Raw genomic sequence first — 27,552 nt, 5'->3', positions numbered from 1 at the left:
ATTTACAAAGCCTAAAATCTAAGTGCTTTATGCAATTTCTTCTTATCCTCTTCTCCATAATGTAACCACCTCCTTTCAGTGTCATGAAATCAAGATGGGGGGAAAAAAAATAAAGTATTGCTGCTACTCATTATGCTAGTCCCTAACCTTACAGACCTTTTACAATTCCCATGAAAAGAAACTGTGTGACCAAACTAATTAATTGGAGAAAGTAACGAACTGTTGTTTTTTCTTTAAAAAAGACAGCCAAGATAGCCTTTGAAAAGGCAGCTAACCAGTAACAGTTCATTAAGAAGATGGAAGTCATCTAAACTTCCAAAAGCACAAGCAAATTTCACATACAAAGTTATAAAATGATGCTTTAATACAAGAAAAATGTCAATTATCATAGGCAAGTTTCTGCAATGCTTACAGAACCAGCACTTCAGATGACTCATACAAGCAATAACTACTTACTGAGAATTATAGAATCCCTCTCTACTTGGATAAACTTTGAAGCCTCTCATGTAGTCATTAATAAGTGATATTTCTTAATTTGCACTTTTTAAAAACAAAAAAATGTAAAATTAAGCCTAATATGACAAAAACCTGCAATTGGGCTAAAATTTCTTAGAAGTGATTTTAATAGCCTTCATAAATACATATTCAGTGTCTGACGTCAATAATTAAGTATTAGAACTGGTCTTTGTCAAAATGCTGAACAACCTGTTCCAGTATAACCTCTTTTGCTACTTCCATCAATTCACTGGAGCTTAGGAAAATTACTTGGAAGTGAAAAGGGAGATGTTTAATATCTCCTTTTGCCTGTAACCTGTCTAAGTATGAACTAACACCAGATATTTATAAGGACCCTGACTGAAGAAACAACCAGAAAGAAATTTGTTCAATTAAACAGAGGACCCAAATAATTGCAGAAAACAGTTTTCTTTAATAAGAAAAAAACATGTTAAAATACATTGTAAATTTAACTAATTTCAATCTAAACATAAATAAAATCCAATAAACACCACTCCATTTCCTAATGAATGCAGAAGAATCTAAACATGATAGATTGTTAAAGTGGAGAACTTTATAAACTTTCTTAGCATATTATCTCACTTAAAAAATCCACTATATTTAATGTGACCCTAAGCAGTAATACCCTCCATTTTAATATGTATCCAGAAATCAGAATCTCTTCTCCAGGAAGGGCACTGTAAAACAGCTACTCTCCATAAAATGCCAAATATAAGGCTTCCAATCAGTTAATACATTCTAGACCACTTTGGTCAAGTATCTCCAAGCTACTTAAGCAGGAAGAAGCCTGGATTATATCACTACTATATTAAAAGAGCAGAAGATGCAGCACGCCTGTGTTACTATGTGTGTAACTGCAAGGTTAACACAACATAATGCTTTACAAGTAACTCTGTGCTAGTAAACGTTCTCTCAAAACAGCATCTAGATGGTTCTAAACTATCAGCATAGAAAATAGGATCTTTTTTCCAAAGCCTCTCAATATTAAATACTGATTCTACACTGTCAGTTACCCACTTCAAACAGTACATGCCATCATAAACAACTCAAATCCCTGGCTGAGATACGTATTTAATTTCTAGCTATTGAAGTAGATTCTTCAGCACCTCTGAAGACTGACACTTTGTAAGGAAGTCTAAATTTGAGCATAGCACAGCTGAAGTCAAACCCTGTATACAAGCAAGAACATGAACATACTCACTGAAAAAACACTGATGATACTCTATGCAGGCATTCTCAGGATCAAGTGTAGGCATGAGAACATATGCTGCAGTATGTATTAGCATGTTTTGAGGGGTGGAAAAATGTTATTTCCATACAAAGTATTTTCCAAAGCAATTTATATAGGTCAGAACTCTCCATACCTTCCTCAGCTTCTTTAAAGTGTACTTTCTTCACAAGATAGTTCACTGACTACCAAATACAACAACTAAACAAATAAGTTTGTTTCTCACCAGAACTGGTTTCTTCCTCTATCCAATTTCCCAGTCTGCCCACAATTCTCTGAAAATACCCATGTATGTCATCCATCTGTGTCATCCTTTGCTACCATTAATTAAGAGCACCAGGCACACCAGCTAGCCAAATGGTCTATCCATGTTCACTTGCCAACCAACAGCCACCCCTTGGAACGATGCTGGACCAGACTGTCTGTATGTGGGACAGCAGCCTTGCCTTTGTCTACAACTGGATTATGAAAGGCCATGATACTTGAACTCTCAGATTCGGTTCAGTGATTAATCAGGTTATTAAGGTCTCAATCATCAGGAAATTTGGTTAAAAAAACGCACATCACAGTTCCAAGCTTGGGGAAAAAGGTAAACTAAACGTACAAGAGAAACATGACTGAATACACTAATCAGAGTCACTCCTGTGATAAAGGCAGTGCAAGGCCTAGAAAAATCAGACATTAGTAGGGCACAGTGAACTTCAAGGGAGCATCTGATTTTAAGCTTTCAGCACAGTAGTTGCTATGCAACAGTCCCCCTGCATATGCAAGAGCCTCTTTTCTTTCGAGAGCAGCTATATAAATGGCAGTTCTGCACTAATAGCTGTAACTATTTCCAGCACAAATCTAGCATGACAGCAGTCACTTAAACTGTCTCTTGGACACCCTCAAATTGTACTACCACGAACTGAGATGCTACTTCCTGACACCAAGCTGGAACAGTGAAGTTTTTAAAATACTAATGAATGACCATATCTAACTCTGCTCCCTCACTACTTCCATGGTATCTTTCATAAACTTGATCAGTTTACTTATTCTGCATGTTAAAAGATATTAATGTAACCAGAATTAAAAGTCTAGCATCATCCTAATTTATAGTGGGTTTGATAAATGTGATTTTAAAAGCTAGCTTGACTTTCCGAAATAATGCCGTCGTTCTCTTCCGTGTTAGCAATTAAGGGCAAAAAACATTGTCAACTCCTACCCACTTCTTCACAAGCCAGATTCAGATGATTATCTTTTCCTCACAAAAGGTTTCTCCTATGTTTATTTACTCCCTGAAATCTTCAGGGAGCTACTAATAGGCACAAAACCAACAGATAAAACCAGGCCTACAAATTCTGAATGCATACAGGTAACAGGTGGGATTAAAAAGGCAAAGAAACCACACAAAACCATTTTAGAGATATCCATTTTGTAATATCCATTTTGAATGACAAAGTAAAGCACAAAACACATCACAACCCCAGCGTTTCACACAAAAAACCTCAAGAGCATATTCCATTAGTTACTGCATTCCTGTAATCTCATTTTTACCCCTGCTACCTCCATTTAGAAACTGAGCCAAAAGTCCTAATCATTTTGGAGAATGAGTTTCAGCAGAAACGCGTGCAGTACCAGCATCTAGTTGTGAAATGCTATACTACAATAAGCTTTCAAATACTGCAGTACAGCTGCATTCAAATCACTATCAGCTTTCACTTGAGATACAGCACAGCGAACAAAAATTTAACACAAGTGTTTTTGGCACTTCAGACATTCTTCTGGGAAAAAAAAAAAAAAAAAAATTAAAAAAAGGAAATTCAGGATGAGAGAATGACTCCAAATTCCAGCCAGCCCTTTGATTTGTATGGCCACTAACAGCGCAACTGGAAGAAATCCGTAGATCTGAGATGAATTTCATTGACTTGATGCCCTCCACACAATGCCAGCACCTTAATAAAAATCTAAAACTCTTTCCAAATGCCCAAAGTATTCAATCAGAGAGCTGAAATATTCCTTCATTGAGCAAATCCCTAAGAACAGACATATATAATGCTGCTTAAGGGTCCTTAATGAGGTTCTCAGTTTATAACTGAACATTTCAGATTTTTAGTACTTACTGCCAAAGAAAAACATGCTTTTAACATTTTAAAACAATCTGGAACAAACTATTGAAAAATGTTAATTGAAGAGAGTTATTTCAAAAGTCTATCCTCTCATGGCACTTTTATTACCCTTAAGTTGAATAATGCAAAATTTACACAACTAAACAGAAATAATCCTTGGTAGAGATATTACAAATGTATCTTCATCCAAAAGCACTTTATCACCCGATTTTATTTTCCCTTCTTCATTACAACTACAGAAAATCCTAATTCCTAGGATTTTTTCAAGAAAAAAAAAGGACTGAAAACTACAGCCAAATAAATTACTTGAGACCACATGCATTTAATCTTTCTGCATGCATGAAGCAGTAATTAATAGTTTCTCAATAAAACTGAATCTGAATTGTGTAACATGGCCTAAATCAAAGTCTCACACAGAGAGAAGTAAGATGGCAAGACTTCTATTGGGGGAAAAATAATAAAAAAGTCACAAGTTAGTTTGTTATCACATTCTTCTAAATCAAAATTGAAACGTTTCACCCCTCTACTTATCCTTTACAATCCCTGTCTTACTCCAGAAGTCTGTTATTTCAGTCCTTCATGGGGAAGATGGATGATGAAAGGCCAATATATGTGCACAGACAATTCGTTTGATAAGCCACCAGCTTTTCTTCTTTACAACAGTTAATCATCAGAAGTAAGGGTAATGAAGACAGCAAGTGGCAATTTTTTCGCCCATGAAGCAATTAGAAACAGCCTCTGACACACTCCTCCAACCCACCTTGTGTTCTGGATATAGTTCCACAGTGACAGAACACCAGTTTCATAGTTAAATGTGTTTTGTGGACACGTGACCCTGAAATCATCACTGTCTTCTGCCACAAGTTTCAAAAAGAAATCTTAGCTACTTCATATCACAACTGAATGTGTAACTCTATGCCAACAATTCTTGGCAAATTATCTCAGTCCTCCCATTTGTCCCTAATAAGACCATAATCTCAGTCAACACTTACAAGCTATTTCCTCCTGTGCTCCCCCCAAATACTTTCACAGTGTATTTCAGATGAGCTTCTACAGTTGCTTAAGCCCACTTTGTACCTAAGTGTGGCACAGGTTACATACCCTAAGGCAAGAATATCTGGGGCAATGCCGGATTTTCATAAAGTACAACCACCTCAGTACAACATAGCTCCAAAGCTCACTTCTCGTGAACACCTGTCCTAGCCTGAGAGCTGTCTGGACAGTACCTTGCAAAAATGTGAGCTAAGGTTAGTTTTACATTTCTGTCTTTATTCTATTACCCTACAAGTTTTCCCAGTAACGTCAAAGAATTACTCACACAACAGCATACTGCTCAATTTTAATAAGCACTAAATATAGGCTGGTGCTTCAAGTGTTTACACAGCGAGATCTGTTTGAAGTTGCAGTGTTAGAATCTCAGGTTTGCACAAAGGCATCTTAAGACAATGTTAAAAAAAAAATACAGGTTAAATCATTTTGCACCCTATGGCTGCATGGCAGCATTGATGGAAAATCTGGGAAACGTGATGGACATAGATTTGTGCAAAGCGTTTGACGCTGTCCCACAGGACATCCTTGTCTCTAAACTGCAGACATATGGATTTGACAGATGGACCCTTCAGTGGATAAAGAGTTGGCTGGATGGTAGCACTCAAAAGCTGCTGTGAAAGGCTCAATGTCCAGGAGGAGAAACAGTGATGAGTGGCAATCATCAGGGGTCATTACTGGAACCAGTGCTGTGTACATTTTTGTAGATGACATGGACAGTGGGATTGAAGGCACCCTCAGCAACTCTGTCAGCAACACCACACTACGTATGGTCTGCTCAACACACCAGAGGGAAGAGATGTCACCCAAAGGGACCTGTGCAAATTTCATTAACTACAACATGGCCAAGTGCAAGGCCCTGAACTTGGGTCAGGGCAATCCACAGACAAATGCAGGCTCGGCAGAGAATGGATTGAGAGCAGCCCTGCAGAGAAGGACTTTGAGGTGTCGGTGGATGGAAAGCTGCACAGGAGCCAGCAGTGTGCACTTGCAGCCCAGAAAGCCAGTTACATCCTGGGCTGCATCAAGAGATGTGGTTGAAGAAGGGAATTCTACCCCTCTTCTCCACTCTGGCGATCTGGAATACTGTGTTCAGATGTGGGGCCCCCAGCATATGACAGATACGGACCTTGAGCAGGTCCAGAGCAGGACCACAAAGAGATTTGGAGCACCTCCCCTATAAGGCGATATGAAGAGAGTTAGGGTTGTTCAGCCTGGAGAAGAAAAGGCTCCAAGAAGACCTTACAGTGGTCTTCCAGTACTTAAAGGGGGTCTACAGGGAAGATTAAAAGCAGCTCCTCATCAGGAAGTATAGTGACAAGACAAGGGATAGCAATTCAAACTGAAAGAGGGCAGACTGGGAACAGAAGAGCATTTTTCCAAAAGAGCTTATTCAGCTGTATTTGTCATCCCTATTCACAGCTGAACGATCCCTAGGAAGAAAAAGCCTTAGGATAAATGAGCAGTTTTGGAGAACTACATCTGGTCTACAGGCTGAAAGCTTAAAAGCCATGCACAAAGGTCTCCAGATAAAATTTTCTACACCTCTTTCATACCAAAGAACTCTCAAAGCGCAATAGTAGTCCCTAAGAGAGTCATGTCACTGTTAAGTCCCTACAGTGATGTTTCCTTACAACTAAGTGTAGCAGTATTGGACAAGGTGTAACTTTATACCAGTATTTCATTTTGAAAAATCTTAGAAAATTCACTGCCATAACCTGCTTTACACCATTACCTTGCCTAAGCTATATGCGGCACAACACTCTGCTACAAGTTGTGCTTAAACCACTCATATAGACTGCAACGGCTATCCTGACACAGTTTGTGCATTTCTGATTACAAAAGCATGTACCAAATGTTTCTAGTATCACTGATGTTGCTCAAGAGCTTTCCTAACAGCAGTACAATCAAAACAAAGAGTTCAGTTTGCAATAATAGTATTGAAGCAATTGCAAATCGTACCCAGAACCCTATCAAGCTCCAGATACTAGATGCACATACCAAAGAAAGTCAGACCTAAAATTAAACCCAGGGAAGACTCCAGTGCTCCAGTGTGCTCTCCTTCCACTGCAAAACTGGCACATGAGGACAGAAAGAGCAAACTGTGATTTTTGCAGCCTCTGACATCACACTGCCCAAGGGTCCCTTTACTCTGCACAGGTAAACCACAAATGGATAGATTGCAGCAAACATCCAGAAAGTTATTTCTATTCAAATTTGCCTGACAGTTGTTCAGTAGCTCCCAAAAATATAACTTTGTCTTCTGTGCCTTTCAAATAGAATGTTTGATCTCACTATGTAACAAAACCTCCTTTTTTATATACAGGATCTGAGGTAAAACCTGCTGTAACTAACGGGGCCTTTCAAACCAACAAGCTGCACCTGATGCTACAACAACACACCTTCAGACTGTCTGAGCAGTGCTATGCTACAATGATACCTGAGGAATTATTAAACTCAAGTATTCAAGATGTGAGAAACAACCTCAGAAAGTGACCTCCTCCTACGGAGTGCTTTACTTGTAGCAAAGTCCAGACACTTTACAGCCAGAAGCAGAGAAAGCAGACCAAGCCTGTGAACGCCTTGCATGGAACACCCCTGCAGGCCAAAGAGTCAGGGTTGGTGTCTCAACCTCAGTCCCAAACTCAGATAGAAACAAAAGATAAAAGACAACTTTGCAGCTCTAGCTCTACAATTATTAGGTGTCTAGGATAGAAGCTAGAAAAAGAAATACAGGGAGAAGTAAACAGCTTTAGTGCTCAAAAGGGGAAGGAAAGGTAGACCACTCCCAAGAAAAGTATACACTACAAATTAAAATCTCCACTTCACAAGCAAGATTTGTCTTAGCTTCAAGTGATCCGAGCCACTAACTTGCATATGCTTAGAAAATTGCTTCTCTTATATGCAAGTGTCACAAACATTTCACATTGTAGTAAATCACAGGCCACAGCCAGGACTGGGCCCCATCCTGACAGAACTCCAAGTGAAACACCAAGCCAAAGCCACTCAAAAGCAGTAATTTTCCCAAGAGGGTATTTTTACATATACATATGCTACACAACTCAAATTTTTATAAAGTTACTTCATCCCAAAGTTTTAAGTCATCACCTATAACTGCATGAACATGTAACTACTCTGGTATATCATAACCAGTGCCTTTTCCTGGATCGCACATGACCAAGCTCATCAGCAAGGACACAGTGCCATGACATTCAACTGGTCCGTTCAGTCCCAAGACTGAGGTTCTCAGCACAGACCAAGAAAGCACCAGTCCAGCTGTCTCAATTCAACTGAACAAACTACAAATGTAAAATTGTATACTTGTCAGAAATGCTACCAGCTACTCAAGTTTTACAGCAAAATAAGCATATTGGAGTCCCTGTTACTTTGTATTGGCAAAGACTTCATAAAGCAGAGACCTGATAGAAATGCTTTGTCTTGACATTGCACACATTTGAATTTAATACTCAGCTTTCTGGAGAGGCAGCTGAATTAAGGTCAAGTACAGAAATCCAAGTCAGAACAGAAAGAGAGCCTGAATGTAAATGTAAAGCTTTAGCACAGTAAAGCAGATGTGTCAGATTATAACACACTATGTTTGGCTGCAAAATACTGCTGCTAAAGAGTAGTTTCCAAATGCCCTTACTTCAGCCACCCAGTACTAAAAGTGGAAAAGGTATCTTAGTGGAAATGCATCTTGGCTGATGCATTCAGGTAAAATCACCAACACTCCACAGTCTAAAACCAACTACAGTATTTAATTCTATGAACTACTTTCCAGTAGACTTGCCCTCAGCTCTCACCTCCAGTATAAAGTGAAACCTTAAATGCAGAACTACCACAGTACATCTCAGTATTCTCCTTTTCCACTCTCAGAATAAATTAAATCCAAGTCAGTCAAAGTATTTTTAGCTAGCAGCATATTGTTTTTCCCATATTCTACAATAATTGCTATGAATTCTACTAGGAGAACAGTTAAAAGCCTTATTTCCTCCTCTCCTTATTGTATAAAAGCAAAAAAAAAATTTACATGTGTTTAGAAATGTAACCTGGAAATGCAAGACAAATATAGAACACATCATCAATGCACACCTTCATCTGCAAACACTCTGAAGCCATACTTAAAAAGAGCAGCATCACTCATCTCGATCAAGGCCCTGGGAACCTGACAGCTCCCGAGCCATACTGTCTGGCATACTTCTACAGCACCGCCACTAAATGGAGCATTTTTGAACAAGCAATTCAGTCCAGTCTTGCTACAACCTGCCCATCACCACTTCCTGCGTTCCAGATTGCTTCCCAAAAGAGAAGTTTACGACAGGTATATTCCATGAAGTACCTACAAGTTCACTATGTAACATTTTCCTTCTCATTCCATGGATTCCCACCTTTCCTGTAACAAGCTCAGGGCAACACACATCAAAATGTTTCTCCATTGGCAAAGCAATCCTTCTTGCCAGATAAAGAACTGTGGGATCCTAAGATAATTCTGGAACCACTTAGTAACTATTAAATTAGAAGTCCATTAAATTCTTCACAACTTTACAACTCGTAGGTATCAGGCTGAGCATTACAGTTAACTGCAAAAACTGCTAAAGCTCAGAATGGAGACTATCAGCTCCAGCCAGTCCCAATACAGGGCCATCATGGAACATGAGAGAGAGATTCACAATACAGATGAAGTTGCCTTTGAACACAACTCATGGTTCTTAACCCAACAAAACAAAGTCCCAGTACGTCTTCTAGGCAGGTTATAAAATTTGCCTAGTATGACAGAGAAAGTGTAACAGTCTCATTATCATCCACTGGTAAGGTACTGAAAAGAAGGAGAGGGGAAAAAAAAAGTCCCAAGGAGAGAAAAGAAGTCCTTGTAGCTTTCTGAGTGGTTGCTGCTGTACTGGTGACATGTTGCAGACTAAGAATCTATTGCACATAAATCCATCTGCACACATTATTTCATGCAGTAGGAAGTCCTCCCAGCAAAAGTGATGTCAGTGAAAAAGGAAAAGGTTCCACTTGAGACCTTAAAGGTTTAAATACTAAATATTTTGTCAATAAAATAATTCAAATACATTGTTTCTTACTATATGAGCAGTAGAAAGCAATAGTTTCATTTCCCACAGTTCACAAGGTTTTCTATGACAGGATTCGGCAGTTTGCTAAACTTCAGCTAACATCACATGGATACACACTGTAACCTAAACTATAACCAAAATCAACATATAAAATTATTGTATCTCATTAACTTCATATCAGTTCAGTATTACACCATAAATACTTATAGCAGTGCTGCATTTAGTGTACCTGATTTTGCCTTTAAAAAAAAAAATCATTAAAGTGGGGTTTTTTTTGTTTTGGGGTTTTTTGTTTGGGTTTTTTTTGCTGTTACATCCTGCATTTTGTCCAATTGGTTTTTTATTCTGAGAATGAAGCTTTTTGCCAGTGATGGAAGTTATGTTTTGATCTCCCAGATCTGCAAGGGTCAAAGCATAGTCTGGAAAGAGGTATTTTTATTTAAAAAAAAAAAAAAAAAGAAGAAAACATTGAATGCAGACACTGTGCCATCTACCTTTAAATAGAAAAATTAACCACATTTCAGAAAAAGCAAGACAGAGAAAAGGCCTCCATGCAAAACTGATTATGCTGTCTTACTTTAGGGCTTGATGACAAGTTAATATTATTGGGACAAACTTTAAGTATTTCATAAATGATGAAAAAAATAAACAACATTTAATCCCAAAATTTGACTGACAGTTTTTGTTTTTCTGAAGTTTAGTTTATAGAGAGTAAGACAGACATCAACATAGCCTGGCGGAGAGAGTAATTTATGAACAATTCAGAAATGTTCTTGGGAATTTAAAAAAAAAAAATTGGGAAAAAGCCATCAGTTCAAAATAAAGGAAGTATGGGTTCCACTCCCTGTTCTGATACTTTCTGTAGGACAACAGCCAAATTACTTAATCTCTGTGCTTCAGATCTCCCCCTCCCCAATGCTCCTCCTCTGTGAGCATATTGCCTATTTCATCTGTTCAACTCTTCATGGCTAGAAATGAATCTCAGTGCGCATTTAAACCATATGTAACAAAATTCAGTCTCAATACGTTATGTTAGCAAGTCATAATGAAATACTAACAAATAAAAACCTTACCAGAGAGATGATTCCTACCTATCAGTACTAATAAAGCTCTGATCAGTAACTCAAGACGATTGAGGTGGCTTTTTTTTTTCCAGTTTGGGCTTCTAAGATAAACAGGAAAATAATAACGAAAACCGAAAAATCGAAGGAAGTTACCTAACATAAGAAGCAAGCAAGTGTGAACTACATGACTATTTAGAGAGACTAGGCCGGTATGGGGGCGGGGGGGGGATCCGACTAATCTGACCGGAAAGGAGGGAAGCACCGTCTGCCCTGAGGAGCCTCCACCCAGCAACGGGAGTCCCGGTGATTCACAGTCAAAATGAGAAAAAGACAAATCACGCTGAGTTCTGTATCAGCTACTATAGAGAGAACGTATGTGGGCAAACACACAGACGAAATAAACACGTAGTTCAATTTAAAGCCACTGAGGTATCTACAACGGGATACCGCTCAATGCCAACAGCACAAGACGTGACCTCCACGATGAAGCCGCAGCCCACCGTGTCGGGAAGTTCCATCCCCTCGCCGTGCCCTTCCCTGTGCTTCAGGAGAGCGCCGAGCACGGAGCCCTGCCAGCAGCACTGAAGAAGGAGGGACGGGGACTTGAAAGCCCGCAGTCCCCGGCTCCCCCAGCACTGCGTCTCCAAGCCCCAGGCCCCCACCGGAGACACCCCGCGCTGAGGCCCCGCCGCTGCCCCACTCCCAGACTCCCCCTCGCAGGCCCCACCGCGGAGCCGCCCCCCCCTAACCCCGCTCCACTCCACCGCCTCCCGCGCCTCACCTGCACCTGCTCGCGGAAGCGGAGTCGCCCCGCCGCTCCCCAAAAGAAGCGACAGCAGGAAGATGATCCCGAGTGGGAGCCGGGATCCGAAAGGCACCGGGCCACTTCTCCGTCGCCCGGCACCCCCACCGAGACCCCCGCGCTGCTGCATGCCCTCAGCTCCCGGACCGAGCCCGGCACCGAATGCGGGGCCCGAGGTTCTCAGCGTTCCCAGCGAGCCCCCGCGGCAGCCACTGCCCCCCGCCTCCGATGCGCGGCTGCCCGCGGCATCGGACTCCGCTACTCCGCTCCTCACAGAGCCCCACCAGCCCCTGCGGACGCTATCGCCGCCGCCGCCGCCATCTTCCGGGCTACCTGACCGGGAGGAGGTGGAGCGCGTTGCTGATTGACAGCCCCATACACCAATCAATCCGCACCTCAACCTCAGGAGGCGGCATTACTGGCTGGGATGGGGCTAATCCGTGATTGACAGTCAGATCAGCCAGTCGCTCAGCGCAGGGCGAGCTAGGACGCGCGCAGGCTGCAGCGCGAGAACGGTGGCGCGCGTTTGCCAATCAAGCCGCACTCGAGACGACGGGAGGGGGCGGAGCACCCTAGGATTGAAGGCGCGCTCCGCCAACCATTTGACGACGTCGTTTCCGCGGGAGGCAGCAGCAAGGAGGAGGGACCTGTCTGAGCCCGTGCGCAGGACACGCGGCAGTAGCGGGAAGAGCGCCGCCTGGAGGCGCAGTGGCGGCTTGCAGTGTCCGAGGGGGTCTAGCCTGCGGCCGCGCTGGCCTCGCCCTGGGCAACCTTTCGGGAAAGTTATAGCGGGCCCTTCCGTATCAATGGGTCCAGCAGCAGAGATCTCCCGCACTGAGGAACACAGGCCAAAACCCGTGCCTTCGTGTCTCCGAGAGCACGGTCGTACCCTGCTCTTCCAAGCCAGGCTGGACCTTGGGACTCCTCGAGGGCTAAGTCGATGCAGGGTGGCGGCCGAGCTCTGCGACCGAGCAGTACGTGTTTAATTGCCGCCCCCTGCACACCCGTAGCAAAACTCTGCCAGAGGCCGAGCTCGAGAGAAACAGTAAAAGGCAGAGCCAGGTTCCAGCAGAAGCTTCGGGGCCCTCCGGGAGAGCTTCCTCAGAGGCCTGGGAACACCCGCGCTGCGCTGCCCACCGCCCATGCGGACCAGCTGCAGGCACACAGGATCTCCGGGCCGATCCTGGCAAGCTTCAGCCTGTGTGTCCGGGGTGTTCTGGCTCCTCTGCAGAGGAGGAGTTAGACACAGAGACGGGCAGAAAGTATCTTCTGCAGCCGGTGCGTTTCCAAGGCTGGAAATGACCTTGTAAAATTAATGATAGAAGCGGGGCTCAGAAGGAATGGTTATTCGGGTATGAGGCTGGGTTTGTAATTCGGCTGAATTCAGAGTATGTGAAAATGAGGTGTTAGTTTTAAGCAGCGTAAATGAAGTATTACCTAAGGGGCTCTGTATAGCGAGGAAATAAGGAAATACCTTACAACCAACAAACTGGATTTCCATTTTCCAAATAATTTAGCAGAAATTCTAATTATGTCAAGATTATATAATGACTTTGTGAGCACAGATCGTCCAAAGAAATGTACAATGAGTGCACCCCTGGGACTTCGTGAAATAAAAGTTTTGTTCTCAAAGTAGCATGAGGAACATGATGTCCATGAAGACACAACATAAACCTAAATTCCTCTGTTGCTAAGATTTTTTTCTAGGGTAATTTTTTCCTACTACGGGGATGTACTTAGACTACATACACCAGTCCATCTACCCCCATATATGCTCTCTCTGGCTTGAAGACAGTAACTCTAAATGACCCATTTTTTTTTTAAATGTTCCAATTAGGTTGTTTTTTTCCCCAAATGAAATATTTTGCTTGAATAATGATATGGAAGACAATCTCCTCTTTTGTTGTTTTAGTAAACTATTATTAATGCATTATGCTACTTATTATGAATTATTCTTTAAAATTTATATAATCCAACAAATGATCCCAAAGCCTTCCTTGTCTGGCTCTCTAGATTTTATGGACTAGGAAGGCAACATGTGGTCCTTCCCCTTTAAAATCAGTGATATGTAATAAGCATATGTAAGATATGTAATAATATTTTTTTCTTGTACAAACAGCCACCATCTCAATTTAAATAGCTCTGTACTGATGTAAAACCGATGCTGGTGACAAGCATGCAGCCAGGTCTTCCTCTGTGTAAACTATAAACATCCAAGTTTAGTCTTTTATTCTTCACTCTATCAAATATTCCTCTGAGTATGGATGTCAGAGCTGGTACCTCTGGATATGGATGTGTCACCTTCAAATTGACATTATGACCACTTTTTAAAATGACACCTATTCAAACTACTGTGCTTCTGTGGTATAACTTCCTCAGCAAATCTAGGGTATCTATCACTACAGCGTCTAGGACCTAAGGTACTTCTGAGATCTGTCAGGCTTCATGCAGATTCCCTACAAAAAGAATTTGGAGGTTCATAGCAGCTACAGACAAAGTTTAAAACTTCATCTGTAGCCCATCAGAAAGTTTACAAGGCAAGGGGGTTCTTACTTCAATAGTCAAAACAACTCACTGCATTGTATACACAGCACAATGCTGTATTTCCCAACCCACCCTATCATAATTGAATGTTAGGCCTTTGATGCAGGGTGCTGATAAAACACAATGTTGTAATATCATCTGGGAAGTTATGGCAGCGTATCATTAAAGGGACCTGTCAGAGCACTATTCTCTAATGATGGTACACTTGAGGTTAGCTGTGAGTTATTCACTGGTAGAAGCTACATAACCAAACCTCGCAATCCTTTGTTCTACATGTTGGTCATAGTCACTCCCTATCTTCAAATACACCACAAACACCACAAAACCCCAAAGACACAAAGCCTCATCTCCTATCTCCTATGTCATGATTCACCCATTTACAATTTCTGTAGTTAAACATTGTAGTACCTATACGAGACCAATGGGATGAGCAACCTAACAGCAACTAATCCAAAAGGTGCTTGGAAAGAAAATATATTTACTTAAACAAAACTCTTCCTGTACACAAAATGGGATCTATTACCACTTACCACAGCCTCCTGTTTCTTGATTATGCGCTGTTATCATTGCCAAAATACTGAAGCTGCTGTTCTGTGTGGGAGGTGTTAAAACCTTTTTTTAGAGACAGATAATTGGATCAACTAAAGGATGTTGATGGTTTTATTTTCAGTTGGTTTTCTTCAATATTTTTGATAACGTTATTGGTGCAGAAGGAATATTGTCTAGCAGACTGAGCAGCTTGCCAGAGAGGTGTTAAAGGTCTTCAGTGTAACTGTGAATAAAGCCGCAAAAGATTCACGATTTGCTTACTACAAAGATATCACTGAGCATCAGGACATGGCTGATTACAGAACCAAGGTGTTTATTCCAGGTCACTGTTTTAAAGCATAAAGACTAGTTTCTGTATATATGAATGCTGAGGCACACACCCTGCTCTCCCTCCCCCTAAAAGAGAAATGTCTTATCCTTTCATATATAACCTTTTCTTTCCCTGTCAGTTTTGTCTTTTTATGTTTAACAAAGCAAACTGTTTCTCCACATGACAGACAAAATATCACTGATTTTAACCTCCAGTTTCAGTAGTTTTACATAATTGGAGGTACCTTTCTTGGTTCCAATACTACAGCATTCAAAATTTTACATAGCTCCCAAGCAAAATTGGCTAAAGAAAAGCAGGTTTAAAACAAAGTAGTATGGGAAATTTGTTTATTTCAGTCAATTTTTTTCCCCTTAGTATTTATCTGTCACTCTAAAATGGCCTTAGAACAGAAGTCTCTGATTTCTTCCCACAAATGCTTAATCTTGCACATGGAGAAATAAACCCTTAAAACACATGACAGGGCATATTTTGAATCACTGTCAGAAAATTCATTTCGTGTTCATGTTAAAATGTGTTAATAAAGATTTAGTAGCTCTTCTTAATCCATTAAGGAATTACATTTTTACTGGGAAATGTTTCTATTTGGATTTGCATCTGCCACTAATGTCCTGGAATATTTGGTACAAATCTAATTTCTGTTGACTCAGAAATACCTACTGTAATGTGGATAAGCCTGATCTGGAAGGGTGCTGTCTGCTTTGGCTTCCAACAGGTGTTCTTTGAAGAGGTTTTAACAAGAAGATATTAACACAAATCATAATTGAAAATGTATCTTTTTGCATTCATTTAAATTTATGTTAATTACTTTATTAAATCAAATTCATTTCACTTTAGTTCACTGAACCATCTTACACCATCAGTGGAGTTAATCAAAAGAATGAATTTTTGTGAAAGACCATTTAAGAACTCCCTCAAAAAGGCAAAAGAAGTGCCAGCATCAATATAAATTTCTTAATAGGATTACAAGAAATTACAAGAAATATGGTCATAAGTGGGCAAATGTCTTTCCCCACATACTATTCTCTGATGATATTGCCAGCCAAAATGCCAATTCATGCCAGCTTTGGAACTGGTTTTTATGCCACTGTCAATTGTCTAATGCTTGACTAAAAGACACACCTGTGGTGACACAGCTGTATCTTAAAGCTTCTATAGAACCTTTCACCAATGTTTTAAGAGAAATTTTGTGTCTGTTCTCTCCAAAGGGTATAGGAGATTTAACTAAGAAATTTCCAGTAACACAAAAGAAAATGCAAAATGCTGACTTCTGTGTAAAGAAGCTGTTGTAAAACTTGCATAGCTACATTAGAAATTCCTGCCACCTTCTCCTAGTTATTTTTAGCAAATGCTGTGTGCTCTTATTAAATTTTGCTCCAGATGCAGCAAAGCAGTATTGAATATAGTGAGAAACCATTTAACCACATGAATGTCTAATGCAGTGGTGGTCTAAATATACACTATATGTGTGTCAAGGTAAAAAAAAAAATACAAAAGGCAAACCAGAAAGAATATTCTCACAAACAGACCAAGTAAAACACAACAGTTCAAACAGGGAGGTTTCAATTCAGCCTTTCTTCATGCAGTGTTTTCATTAAGGCAATAGTTGTGGAAGCTGCTCAGCACCTCTCAGAAACTTGTCCTGAGACTACTGAAATAAGAAGTGCTGCTGCTTAAGGCTTCACTTGTTTTGACACCATAGGTGTAATATGGCAAGAACAGCACTGCTTCAAAGGAACAGTTCATCAACATTTCAGCCCAAGTATAAGAATTTAATAAAAGTACCTACAAATTATAGAACCAGTGCCTCTTGGAAAACAAATAATCAATGTACAGGCTGCAGGGAATAGCCCTGTAATTAACTGTGTTTAAGTATGTATCTTGCTGGCATAAACTCTGTTCAAGTGTGCTTGCCAAAAAAGGACTGTCTGCTACTGGACCTCTAGATCAGCAGGAATCTCTTCATCATAAACCCTTTCAGTAAAGCAAGGCAAACATTTGGGCAGAAGACAAAATACAATTTGCATGTTTCTCTAAAAAAGAATTCTAATTGCTAAATTTTGATAAATATTATACATTGCCACTTGAATGTGTCACCTGTTGAAAGAGGAGAGTTGTTTTGAGCCCTATCAAACAGGGTATTCTTGATCAACCTGCTATTCATGTAGCATTTTCCATTTCCATACCACTTTACACATAGCTTTATAAAAATAATTAAGGAAAACCCCCATACTAGTTCCCATTAACACTGAGCAAGCTGAAACTCAGGGAAGATTAAAGGACAATTTTTTATATATGTAGGTACTTACCTCTCATTTTAAATATCTTTAATAACCTTAAGTAACTACTCCACACTTGAGTGAAAATAAACCAGGGACTTCATGCTAAGGGCCACTCTCTATGTGGGGGGAAAGCTCGTGCCAATTTGGAAATAATTCACAATACTGACAAAAGGCATTTTTAAAAGAAACACTCGGGTCTAGAGGCCAGATCCAGCAAGGGATAAATAAAAGAGAGTAAATAAGCTGCTAACATGCAGACAACTGGTGCTCTTGCTGCTTTCAGCTGCAGTGCACACTTGGAAGAAAAATGGAAGAACTCAAGATTCAGAGGAAGGTGCAGTTCACTGAAGCACTATAAGGGAAGGAAGGATCCACCTTGTACTGGAATGCTGATGCTTTGCAATCTTTCTAACTCTTCTTACATTAATGAATGTCATCCTGAGGAACGCTGAAATTTCAACACCACCAATTAGGCAGAGAAGAATCAAGGTGAATCAAGCTAAACTGAGCAGGATCAGGAAGAATCTTGATAATTGAGCAAGGAGCATAAACCCAGCACATGTACACTGGAAAACATAAATTTTGATACTCTCATTTATTTTTAATAGGTGAGCTCGAAAGACCAAATTCGGAACAAGAACCATTTGTCAAAGGTAATAATTTGGCATCCATTTCTGTACTGTTTGGTAATCGGAATGGAAAGAGTTGTAAAATACCTCTGTGAAAATTTGTTACAGAGAAAGCAACGAAAACCAGTGGGCAAAGCTTATGCCACAGGCAGGGAACAACTCACTAGAAACACATTGCAGCTGCGGTTTAAAAAAACCTTTGGCACTATTGAGGACAGTATCTTATTTGAAAAGTTTACTTATTAATTTCAACTGGTTACTTAGAAGAAAACAAACAGACCTGACATATGTAGCTTTGTTTTCCTTATCCTTGCAGTCTGAAAGTCTAAAGATCATCCAAGAATCAAAGACTTCTTCTCTTCCACAATCCTTCCCACATATTCTTAATAAAATCCAGCAGAAACATGTTTACAATGTTATTTAAAATTTTTGAGTCCTACAGGTGAAGTTGCATTGCTAGTAGGATCATACTTAATGCAGTTTTTTTCATCTCCAGGACCAACAACTTAATGAGCTCAACTCTGTGTGGAATATTCTCCCTCATTAGAGCAACATAGGAGTATTGCATGTCCTTTGATTCTGTATCCTACAGGGGAGTAGGGCTGCTCACCTGATTGATAGTGCTCATGCATGCCAGGTATGCAGAAATATGCCTCCCATTTTACTGAAGTCCAGGGAATGATCTCATCTTGTGTAAGCAGCAGATACTCAAGGATAAAAGATGTTTTGCAAAATGCTCACCTCCTTGCTACCTTTTAAAGCTTTGGCTGAGTTGAAAAGCTCTATTCTCATTGAATAAATGTCAGTAGTTACAATTGCCCTCTCTGGTCCAGGAAATTCGTCCACATAAAAAATGCCTTTATCTTTATTGAGAACTGGGGGATTTTTTGCTGTCAAAGCCAATAAATATATCTTAGTTGGATGTTTATGTTATATCAGACAACACAGAATCTAAACGACTGCTGAAAAGTGGAAAGAAGTTTGATGATAAATTGCTGACTGTTTATGGATCTCCACATACACTCAGTAATTAGGAAGAAGTGGTGGCTGACAAGATGCAATTTTTTCTTCATAATTTCCAAATGTAAATTATTTGAGCAGGAAGGAAATTCAGTCTAAAGAATCAAAGCTAATCAAAATCCAAGGGCTGTAGGATGTTCAGCAAAAGCATCTCCTATCCAGATCTGTACACAATACCAAAAGGACGTGCTGTTTCAATGCTGTAAACTCCATGGGGTACAGTAACTATCACTGTAAATTGAGAAAAAAACATCTTAAGGGATTAAGCTAGATGAGAAAATAGTTAACAGCACCTTTGCCAAAATTTTAATTCCTCTGCAAGTGCAAGCTACCACTAAGTAATTTTGACTATCCATCTGGTGTTGGAACATGGCAGATGACATAGCTACTCCAAGACATTAGAAAATGTTGTAATCACATCTACATGAAGCTTCCTTTTAATGCAGAAGCAAACTAGGAATTTTAAAGATAAGGAAAAAAGAAATCCACTTTCTGTCATAACGTACCATACAAATATAAAGCATGATTTGCTCTTGTGTTACGAGCATGTGTCACCAGCACATGGCTGGAAAGCTGCCTAACAAGCTGACAACTTCTGAATTAACCTTGTGTGAACACGGCTCGAATTATCTATTTATAAAGTCATACCACAGGTGTTGCTTACAGTGGAATATTACAATAAGCAGCAGTGAACAGAGCCATTCTCATTTTGATGCAACCCAGGTGCTCAGTTGTGCCTTATCAGACTTTCTAGCTAGTGCTCTCTATTAGAAATTCAGCAGGCCTGGCATCTGGCACAGGAAGACAACAGAAATTACCATTACTGGCTCCCAGGGGTCATGGATTAAACATGGCTTGCACCTGCTCAGTTTACTGCTGATAAAAGCAAGATTATCACTTCTGCCTTTTCATTGGGTAAATTTTACAGTATGGACCACTTTTTAATTTGACCCAAATATAACCTTCATCCCACGTAAACCTCTAGACATCTATTTTCAGCAAGGACATCTCAAAACTGCCAAATCACTGAACTTAGGTAGCGGAAAATGTTCTTTTTATCAAGCAAATTAACACAACTTGTGTTGCATTCCTACACACGTTAAATACTCCTGTCTTAAATGAAAATCTTACACTGCTTTTTGTGCATAAGCAGAAACATCAGTCTGTCTTGTCTGATTTTCCCTCTGCCTAGGATTTGATTACAGTTGTTGGAGATCAGGATAGTCACAGGAGCTTTCCTTTTCACTGGCAGTGCTGAACAATTAGGTGGTTCCACCACTGGGGATGGGCTTGTACGCATGTCCTTGCTGCAGTGTGCTTTGCACCAGCTGGCAAACACAAGCCTGGCAACAATTTGTCAGCATTCTCCATGTTGATCAAGATTTCCTGCCTGGGCAGACTGGCAAAGAAATATCCACACTGAGGATCCCATGTCTTATCCTCTGGGAGCCTCATCCTGTAGAAGAGATGCTCATAGGAGAGAAAGAAAAGAAGGAAGGTCTCTCAGAACATCAAGATCACTGAAAGGCAGGAGGTCTTGTCTGTGCCCCACCATAACCTACCAGTGACTCCCACAGATACCTGAGCAGCACCAGTCAAAGCTCGAAGCAGGCTAACCTTCTCTGTAGGCTCTGGTACTGCGACACTGTTGCAGGTGGCTCAATTAATGTACACAGTTCTCCTAAGAGTAAACTCTGAGTGAGAAAACAGTTCTGCCATATATTGGTTTGGAGTCCAAATTGCTCACCAGTGGATATTGCTTTCCATATGTGCTCTATCTGCTTCTCTGCTCTGTCATTCCTGTCCTTGTCTGAAATACAGTTTTGTCCACCACTGAGAAATTACGTACATCTCCAGATGGCTCTGGATATTTGCTTGCTTTAAGCAGAATTTTGTACTGCTATGTAGAACTGCAAGACATTTCAGAATATCAGAGAAAAGTATGCTTAGTGCAGTAAAGAGGCTCAAAATAAATAAGACATAGATATGAAGATTGTCATTTGGAACACAGTAGGTCCATAATAACTTATTGGATTTGCTGACCTCACTTTGAAGGAATCCTGCATTTAAATGATTTATATAGAGAAAGGTAATTCACATAGAGAAAGAATATTCATTATGTTCAGAGGACCAAGAAATTAATTGTTGTACACAGAAAATGTAATGACAACAAAAATTAAAATATCTTTTTTTATTTTGCTGCTACTGCACAACAAGCAATTAGCACAATTAACATAGAACTTTGATAATTACAAATTAAAATATGCAATTGGTCATGTGTTTTGTATATGTAATTTTGAGGCCAGTTTATCATCTGGACCAGGACATACTGGGAGCGGTTGTTTGTCGTCATGTCTATTCACACTACTCTGGAAAAGAAACTCTTCCACAGGGTGGGATTGTGTTCTGTGTGATTGGTGTACAGCAGTCTTAGCATGCATGATACACAGCCAAATGGATTTGAAGTTAGAACAGGCACTCATGCTTTCTGCCTGCTGCATTATCATTGATATGCTTTTGCCTTTTGCTTCACTCGGCAAAAGAACTCAGGCTCCTGCTCAATCTTAAAAAAATAATTCCTGAGGAAGGGTGGAAAAGGAATTCCACAGATAGGTTTGCACATGATAGACACACACAGAAGAATGCCTATAAAATCCCAAAGAATCAATGTCTCCATTAGTGCTACACATTCTGTAATCCTTTAAGCTGCCAACAGAATACCTCTTTGATTCTGCACTTTTTTAAACCACTCCAGACTTCAACAGCAGTTTCAGCCATTCACAGAGTGAAGGGTCAGCCCCTAAGAGGCTGACAAGATATTGTGGAGATGACTAGAAAGGAAAATATACACCCTTTTGGGGCTTATTCTCCTAAAAAAGAGGACATGCTTGGAAGAAAACAGTTGTGGTTCAAAATGAAACTACAAGATGCAGGAATTAGGGATCTGCTTTGTATTGTGGCTATGTCTAGAAGCACAATATTGACCCTCTTTATGCAAGGGCCTCAAATTATTTGAGGAAATACCCATTCCCAATACTAGGAAAAAAAGATGTAACTTGCATTCACTTAAGACTCTTTTCAGAGTTGCTCATCATTCATTATACAGTTCTGTAGATGATGAAAAAATATGTTCCTAACTGAGAAATTAAAGAGGAAGCACATGAACAGTGAATAAACACAGTATGGGAATGAGGTGAGAACCTAAGGAAAATTTCATATCGCATTTCCCAATAGTGAACTTCTGTCAGAAAGATGATCATGACTGCAGTAACAAGCCCCCTAGTTATTCCCAGCAACGTGACTTTCAACAACCTTTCATATACATGACAACTTTGCAGTATTAAACCTTAATTTGTTGTGAGTAGAATTCTTCCTTGATTTTTCTCTCCACTGACCGATGCAATTAATTCCCCTGGCAATGCTGCTTAGAAAACCAGGTAAGTCAAGTTAAAGCAGTTAATAACAAATATGTATGGGCCACATGCTTTTTTTTCCTCTGCCTGCAGTATCCTGTGCATATCATTATGCAAAAAAATTACTCTTCCTGAAAATATTATATAGTTCATGTGACAAGAGGGTGGAATTCTTGATTTTTACATGCATATATATTAATGACCTTAAGATGAAAATTGCTGCAAGTCAGAACTTCATGTAGCTTTCAGAAATTAGAATTGGATCTAGGTCAAAACTAAAGCTTTAAATAAATACCACAGACTTCAGGGAAATTGAGGTCTAGACTGTGAGGCTTTGGTTCTGTACACAGGAAAGACTATTCTGTATTTTCACTGGGATGTAATTCACATTACAATACAGTTTTGAGCAAACAAATGTGTGATCACTTAAAAAAACATTTTTCCCAGCTGCTAATGAATCTATGGAGAAACAAAATAACAGGCTAGGATGTTGGGACCCTCAAACAAACACCCCCTGCAAACTCACATTACGTATCTTCAAATTAGAGAACAAGATGTGAGATACTAAATAAGGCTTCTCAGTCAGTTGAGTCTCTGTAAGTTTCAACGTTGAATCATGTGTACCTTAGAGGATCACAGTCCTGATTTGGTAATACTGCCTGAAGAAGTTAAAATCAGACAGAAAATTCCTACTGCAAAGTTTTTTTTTGTTGAAAACTCAATGTGAATGCAATGCTTTGGAAAGACCTGGATTGATACTGAAGACTAAAAATAGCTGAACTGGTAACTGCCTTGAACGTGAAGGCACCAAAACTACTTGTTTCTCCAAATCGTTTTGTCATCCTGTGGTGGTAATGACACATGGCCCAGTACAAATCCAGATAGGCCTTAAGATGTCTAGACAGGTCCTTATCTCTCCCCTCCTTCCCACCACAATAACAGGGCAATGCAGGAAAAGGAACAAAGGGGACAGGACCTTGCCTGTCTGGTAAACAAGATGCCTATCTGGGGTCAGAGCATGTAAGCTCCCCCAGGTATGAGGTCCTTGCTTCTGCCTTTTATGATCATAGCCTGGCAGAAGGCTTTCCATTGGGCAGCTATATGTTAGCCTTAGTGCCCCATTGGACCAAGTGACCTCTGGCATTTTGTATATATACAAGTGGCTAGGGAGCCTGGGCACCTTGATCAGATCTGCCTAGCTCAAGCCTTGCTCAGATCTGCTGAAGCCTCACCTCATTTCAAGCCTTGTCATCTCGAGTGCCCTGCCTTGCTTCGAGTGTCTGGTCCAGCGCCCTGGGACCGATCCTGCTCGGGAGCCTGCCAGCAAAGCTGTGCCCCTGCCTGCCTGGGACTTGCCTGCCGTTTCTCATCTCCCTGGGACCAACTGCGGAAAGCCTGAGCCTCGAATTGGATCACAAGTCAACAGTTTCTGGAGCCTGTCAGCAGAGAAAGCGAGCTAGGAACCATCTCCAAATTTCTACCCTGATTCTCGTGAGTAAACCCAGCCTGCTCATATCTTCCTAAGGGTTATTGGTTGGCCTTTGGTTTATAAGTGGGTGAAGCTATTTGTGTCATAGCTTTTTCCAGTCTCTGAACTCTCTAAACTGTGTCAAAATTGCCATAGCATCCTGGAAAAGTTCATGACCGAATAGACCCTGTAAATAATTTTATCAGTTTTGTACATGGTTTTGGGGTGGGGTTTTGGGAAAATAAAAATAACTATATTTTATAATTCCCACCTCATTAATTTAACCCAAACTAATACACATCCCTAACCTGAAACATACAAAGGGAGTTAGGTACTATTAAAATACAAATAGTATTAATGATAGTACCATTATCATGGTACCAGTATCATGTTCTTGCACTGGTGTCTCTATGAGACATGATCCATAGCGCGTAGGTGTGCTTATAGAATTAGCAGTCTTTCAGGTTTGGTTTGTAATCTGTACTAAGCTATCCCAGATACATGGACAAAACTCCACCTGAGTTGGAGCTGAATGATGATGTTCAGAAACAGAGCACACATTTGCCCAATTTTCTTCATCAGTAATGATGGTATCTAGCCAATGGAGCTTACAACCCTTACAAGCAGCACTATATGGACTGCATGGAATCACTGTCATGAATCACACAAGCCAAGTCTGCTCACCAGCCTTAGCCTTAGGTAAGACTCATGTTCATTTTCCATCCTAAAACTATAGGTACAAGATCAAGTGTTTGTTTTAGCTGTCAATGCCCACCTGTAGCTCTTCCCTCATGTGAAACAATCCTTCTGTCTTAGTCACCCATCAGCAGGGGCATGCAAAAAGAACTGTCAACAGACACCACACCAGCCTCTGCTCCAAACTCTTGTTTGCAGATCTGTTAACTTGAATGGAATTGCAACAGGAAAAAGATGTTTCAGTTCCTAATGAAGTTAGGCAGAAGGCAAAACAAGGACTTTGTGCTGCAAATCTGCTAGCAGTCAAGCTACTCTTGAGGATAAGGAAGGGTATTGTCTTTGTCCTATTCTAGATGGATTCCATTACTTTCTCAAGTTAATGATTTCATATCTACATCACCTCCAATTTCATTCACTGGAAGTATAAACTCCCCTTTGGCTGTCCCTTCCTGCCAAGAAGCAAGCTTAGGATAGCAGTGTGCACTGCAGCAAATATTAGTACTACAAAGTTAGCTCTACAATCATCTGTCCTCAGCTCACTGAGCTGAGGCCTTTGTGCCTGTGTTTCTTATTGTCTTCATTTGAGATGTTTCACTCCTAGAGCCTCATGCAGAGACTGTCTGATGCCTTGCCCGGAAGGCAGTTTCCTGTCATACGGCCAGTGGGCAAAAGGCATATAAAAGTTCTTTGCAAACCATTCTACTATTTTAGAAACACAATTGCACTGGTATGTCCTTAAACCACACTGACATTTTGTGGTAGTCAATCCCCAAAGACATAACTCTGACCCATACTCCTCAAAATACATGACTTTGACCCAAACTCCTCAGAAGACATGACTCTGACCAAACATCTGTTTAAAAAATATTCTGAGCACCAAACAGAGCCCACACAAGTACCAGTGGGACATGCCAATACTAAACTTGCTGTTCCTATCCTTTCTATTGAGAAATTACCTCCTCTGGGAGAGGACACAGAACTACTCTGACAGCTACTACTTAAGACCTACTAAAACCTTTTGCAGATACAATATGCCAGGGAAGTGCCAATGCTTTCTGTAAGTAACATACTTCAAGTGGAAAGGTATGAGAACAGCAGTAGTGAAACATAGCCAAAAAGTGTCACCAGATAACAGGTAGGAGAGTTCTTTTATCTGAATTACTAACACTACAGTTAAAGAAGTCTGTTCTTGCTCCATGGAGAAATTCAGAAGTCCTAACCAGAGCTGCTAAACTAAACATTGTGCAACTGCTGGGATGCTGTTGCTGGGGACTTATCTTTGATAAAGAGTTATTTTTGATCTGATGGAATGGCTTGAAGATGAGTCAGATACAAAGTCATTACTATTTCTCCAATTCACTGAACCTTTTTGCTTCTATCCTCTTTTCCAATTTCATTTTACACCTCTGAAAAATTAAGCATGATGCATTGCAGCCAGTAGTAAGGGGTGAAGGGGAAAGCACTGCTTGCACTGCACAGCAGAAGTCTCACCCTGAGTCAGGAGACGAGTATCTCTTTCGACTCACTGCCTTGCTTCCCCTTCAGGTTCCAGCTACAATGCATGCTTTCCCTTAGCTATTATCTAACATAGAAATGCACAATATTTGCTTTCTGAAAACAGTTCCTTCTGACCCTATGATGGCAATTCTTGATTGGGCAAACATCTGAAAAATGCCTTGCATCATCCAGTTCTGTCTGGAGGCACTCCCAACAACAGCAGCTGGGTGTGCACAGCCATGAGTGACTGGGGTGAGAAGAACTTCAGCAATGTTGTTTCTCAACAAGTCCATTATTTTTTTGTTTGATGTTGCACTTACTGCCCAGAAGCAAATCTCTGGTGGATTTAGGAGATCAAGTTCGTGGGTGCACATTTCTCCCATGGCCCCTGGCCCTGGTGAAAAGTATAATCTCGGTGAATGCCTTCGTGATGTGGATAAAATAATTTCTCTGAAGAAGTAAAGACAAGTAAGGCATGGGGCTGACTTGTTAGCTCAACTAAACCTCTCCATAGGCACTGCCCTGACTGTTCTCATTGGCCCTGGATGCCAGAAGAATACTCAAAAAATTACATCCACAGGGGAACAAATCAATAAGCATGAAAAATAGTGTTTCTGTACTCTGACTTCGTAGTAATACTTCTCTGATAATTCTGAGTGGGTAATCAGTGGGCTTGAGGGCCTGTGGAGTCAGAGTACTCAGACAGGCAGTTAAATTATCAAATGTCTATTTCAGACCATCTTTCACTGTGAAAAGTATTCAGTTACCAGCTGACCACTGGCAGCACACAGATTTTCTTCTGCATGCTTCAGATAGGACGTGCCCTATCTTTTTGGAAAACTCTCTTGCACAGACTGAATGGCAGTGCCAAAGGCAACATTAGAAACCAGAAGCTCCAAGGTCTTTATACAGCTTTGCTGCAGAATGGAGATGCCTCCTGTACTTCATGCAGGTATAGAATATTCCCACTATGCACTGTGTAGAGAGCTTTTTAAGGAAGACAGAAATGAGAACAGGGAAGGAAGGTTATCACTGAATGTTAAAGAAGTGGCTGAGTGTAAAAAACCTGTGATCACCTTGATGAAATAGATTCTGTTTGGCTGGAAATTACTGGGACAAGAGATGTCACAAAGTGCCCCAGAAGGATAGTGCTGAGGACCTTTTACAGCCTCCTTCCTTTATTCAAATTTCTATATAAATTATAAGGGAAGTAAAATTAGAGGAAAATAATGCAATTCTTTGTTTATGGAAGACTTTAACTTTCCAGGCATAAACCAGAAAATAAA

The 27,552-nt window shown here is 40.5% G+C and overlaps 1 protein-coding gene across 1 annotated transcript in view; it reads right to left on the bottom strand.

Annotated features, from left to right (window-relative positions):
• LMTK2 (lemur tyrosine kinase 2) overlaps positions 1-9,043 on the bottom strand; it is a 35,711-nt gene extending 26,668 nt beyond the window's left edge. Inside the window, exon 1 of the mRNA XM_054391326.1 lies at positions 8,992-9,043. Within this exon, the coding sequence (XP_054247301.1) occupies positions 8,992-9,043 (52 nt within the window). The remainder of the gene's footprint in view (positions 1-8,991) is intronic.
• Between the last annotated feature and the right edge of the window lie 18,509 nt (positions 9,044-27,552).

Source organism: Indicator indicator, chromosome 22 (assembly GCF_027791375.1).
Source record: "Indicator indicator isolate 239-I01 chromosome 22, UM_Iind_1.1, whole genome shotgun sequence".
NCBI lineage: Eukaryota > Metazoa > Chordata > Aves > Piciformes > Indicatoridae > Indicator > Indicator indicator.
The sequence above is the reverse complement of the archived record's forward strand: the minus strand, read 5'-3'. Positions and strand labels throughout refer to the sequence as shown.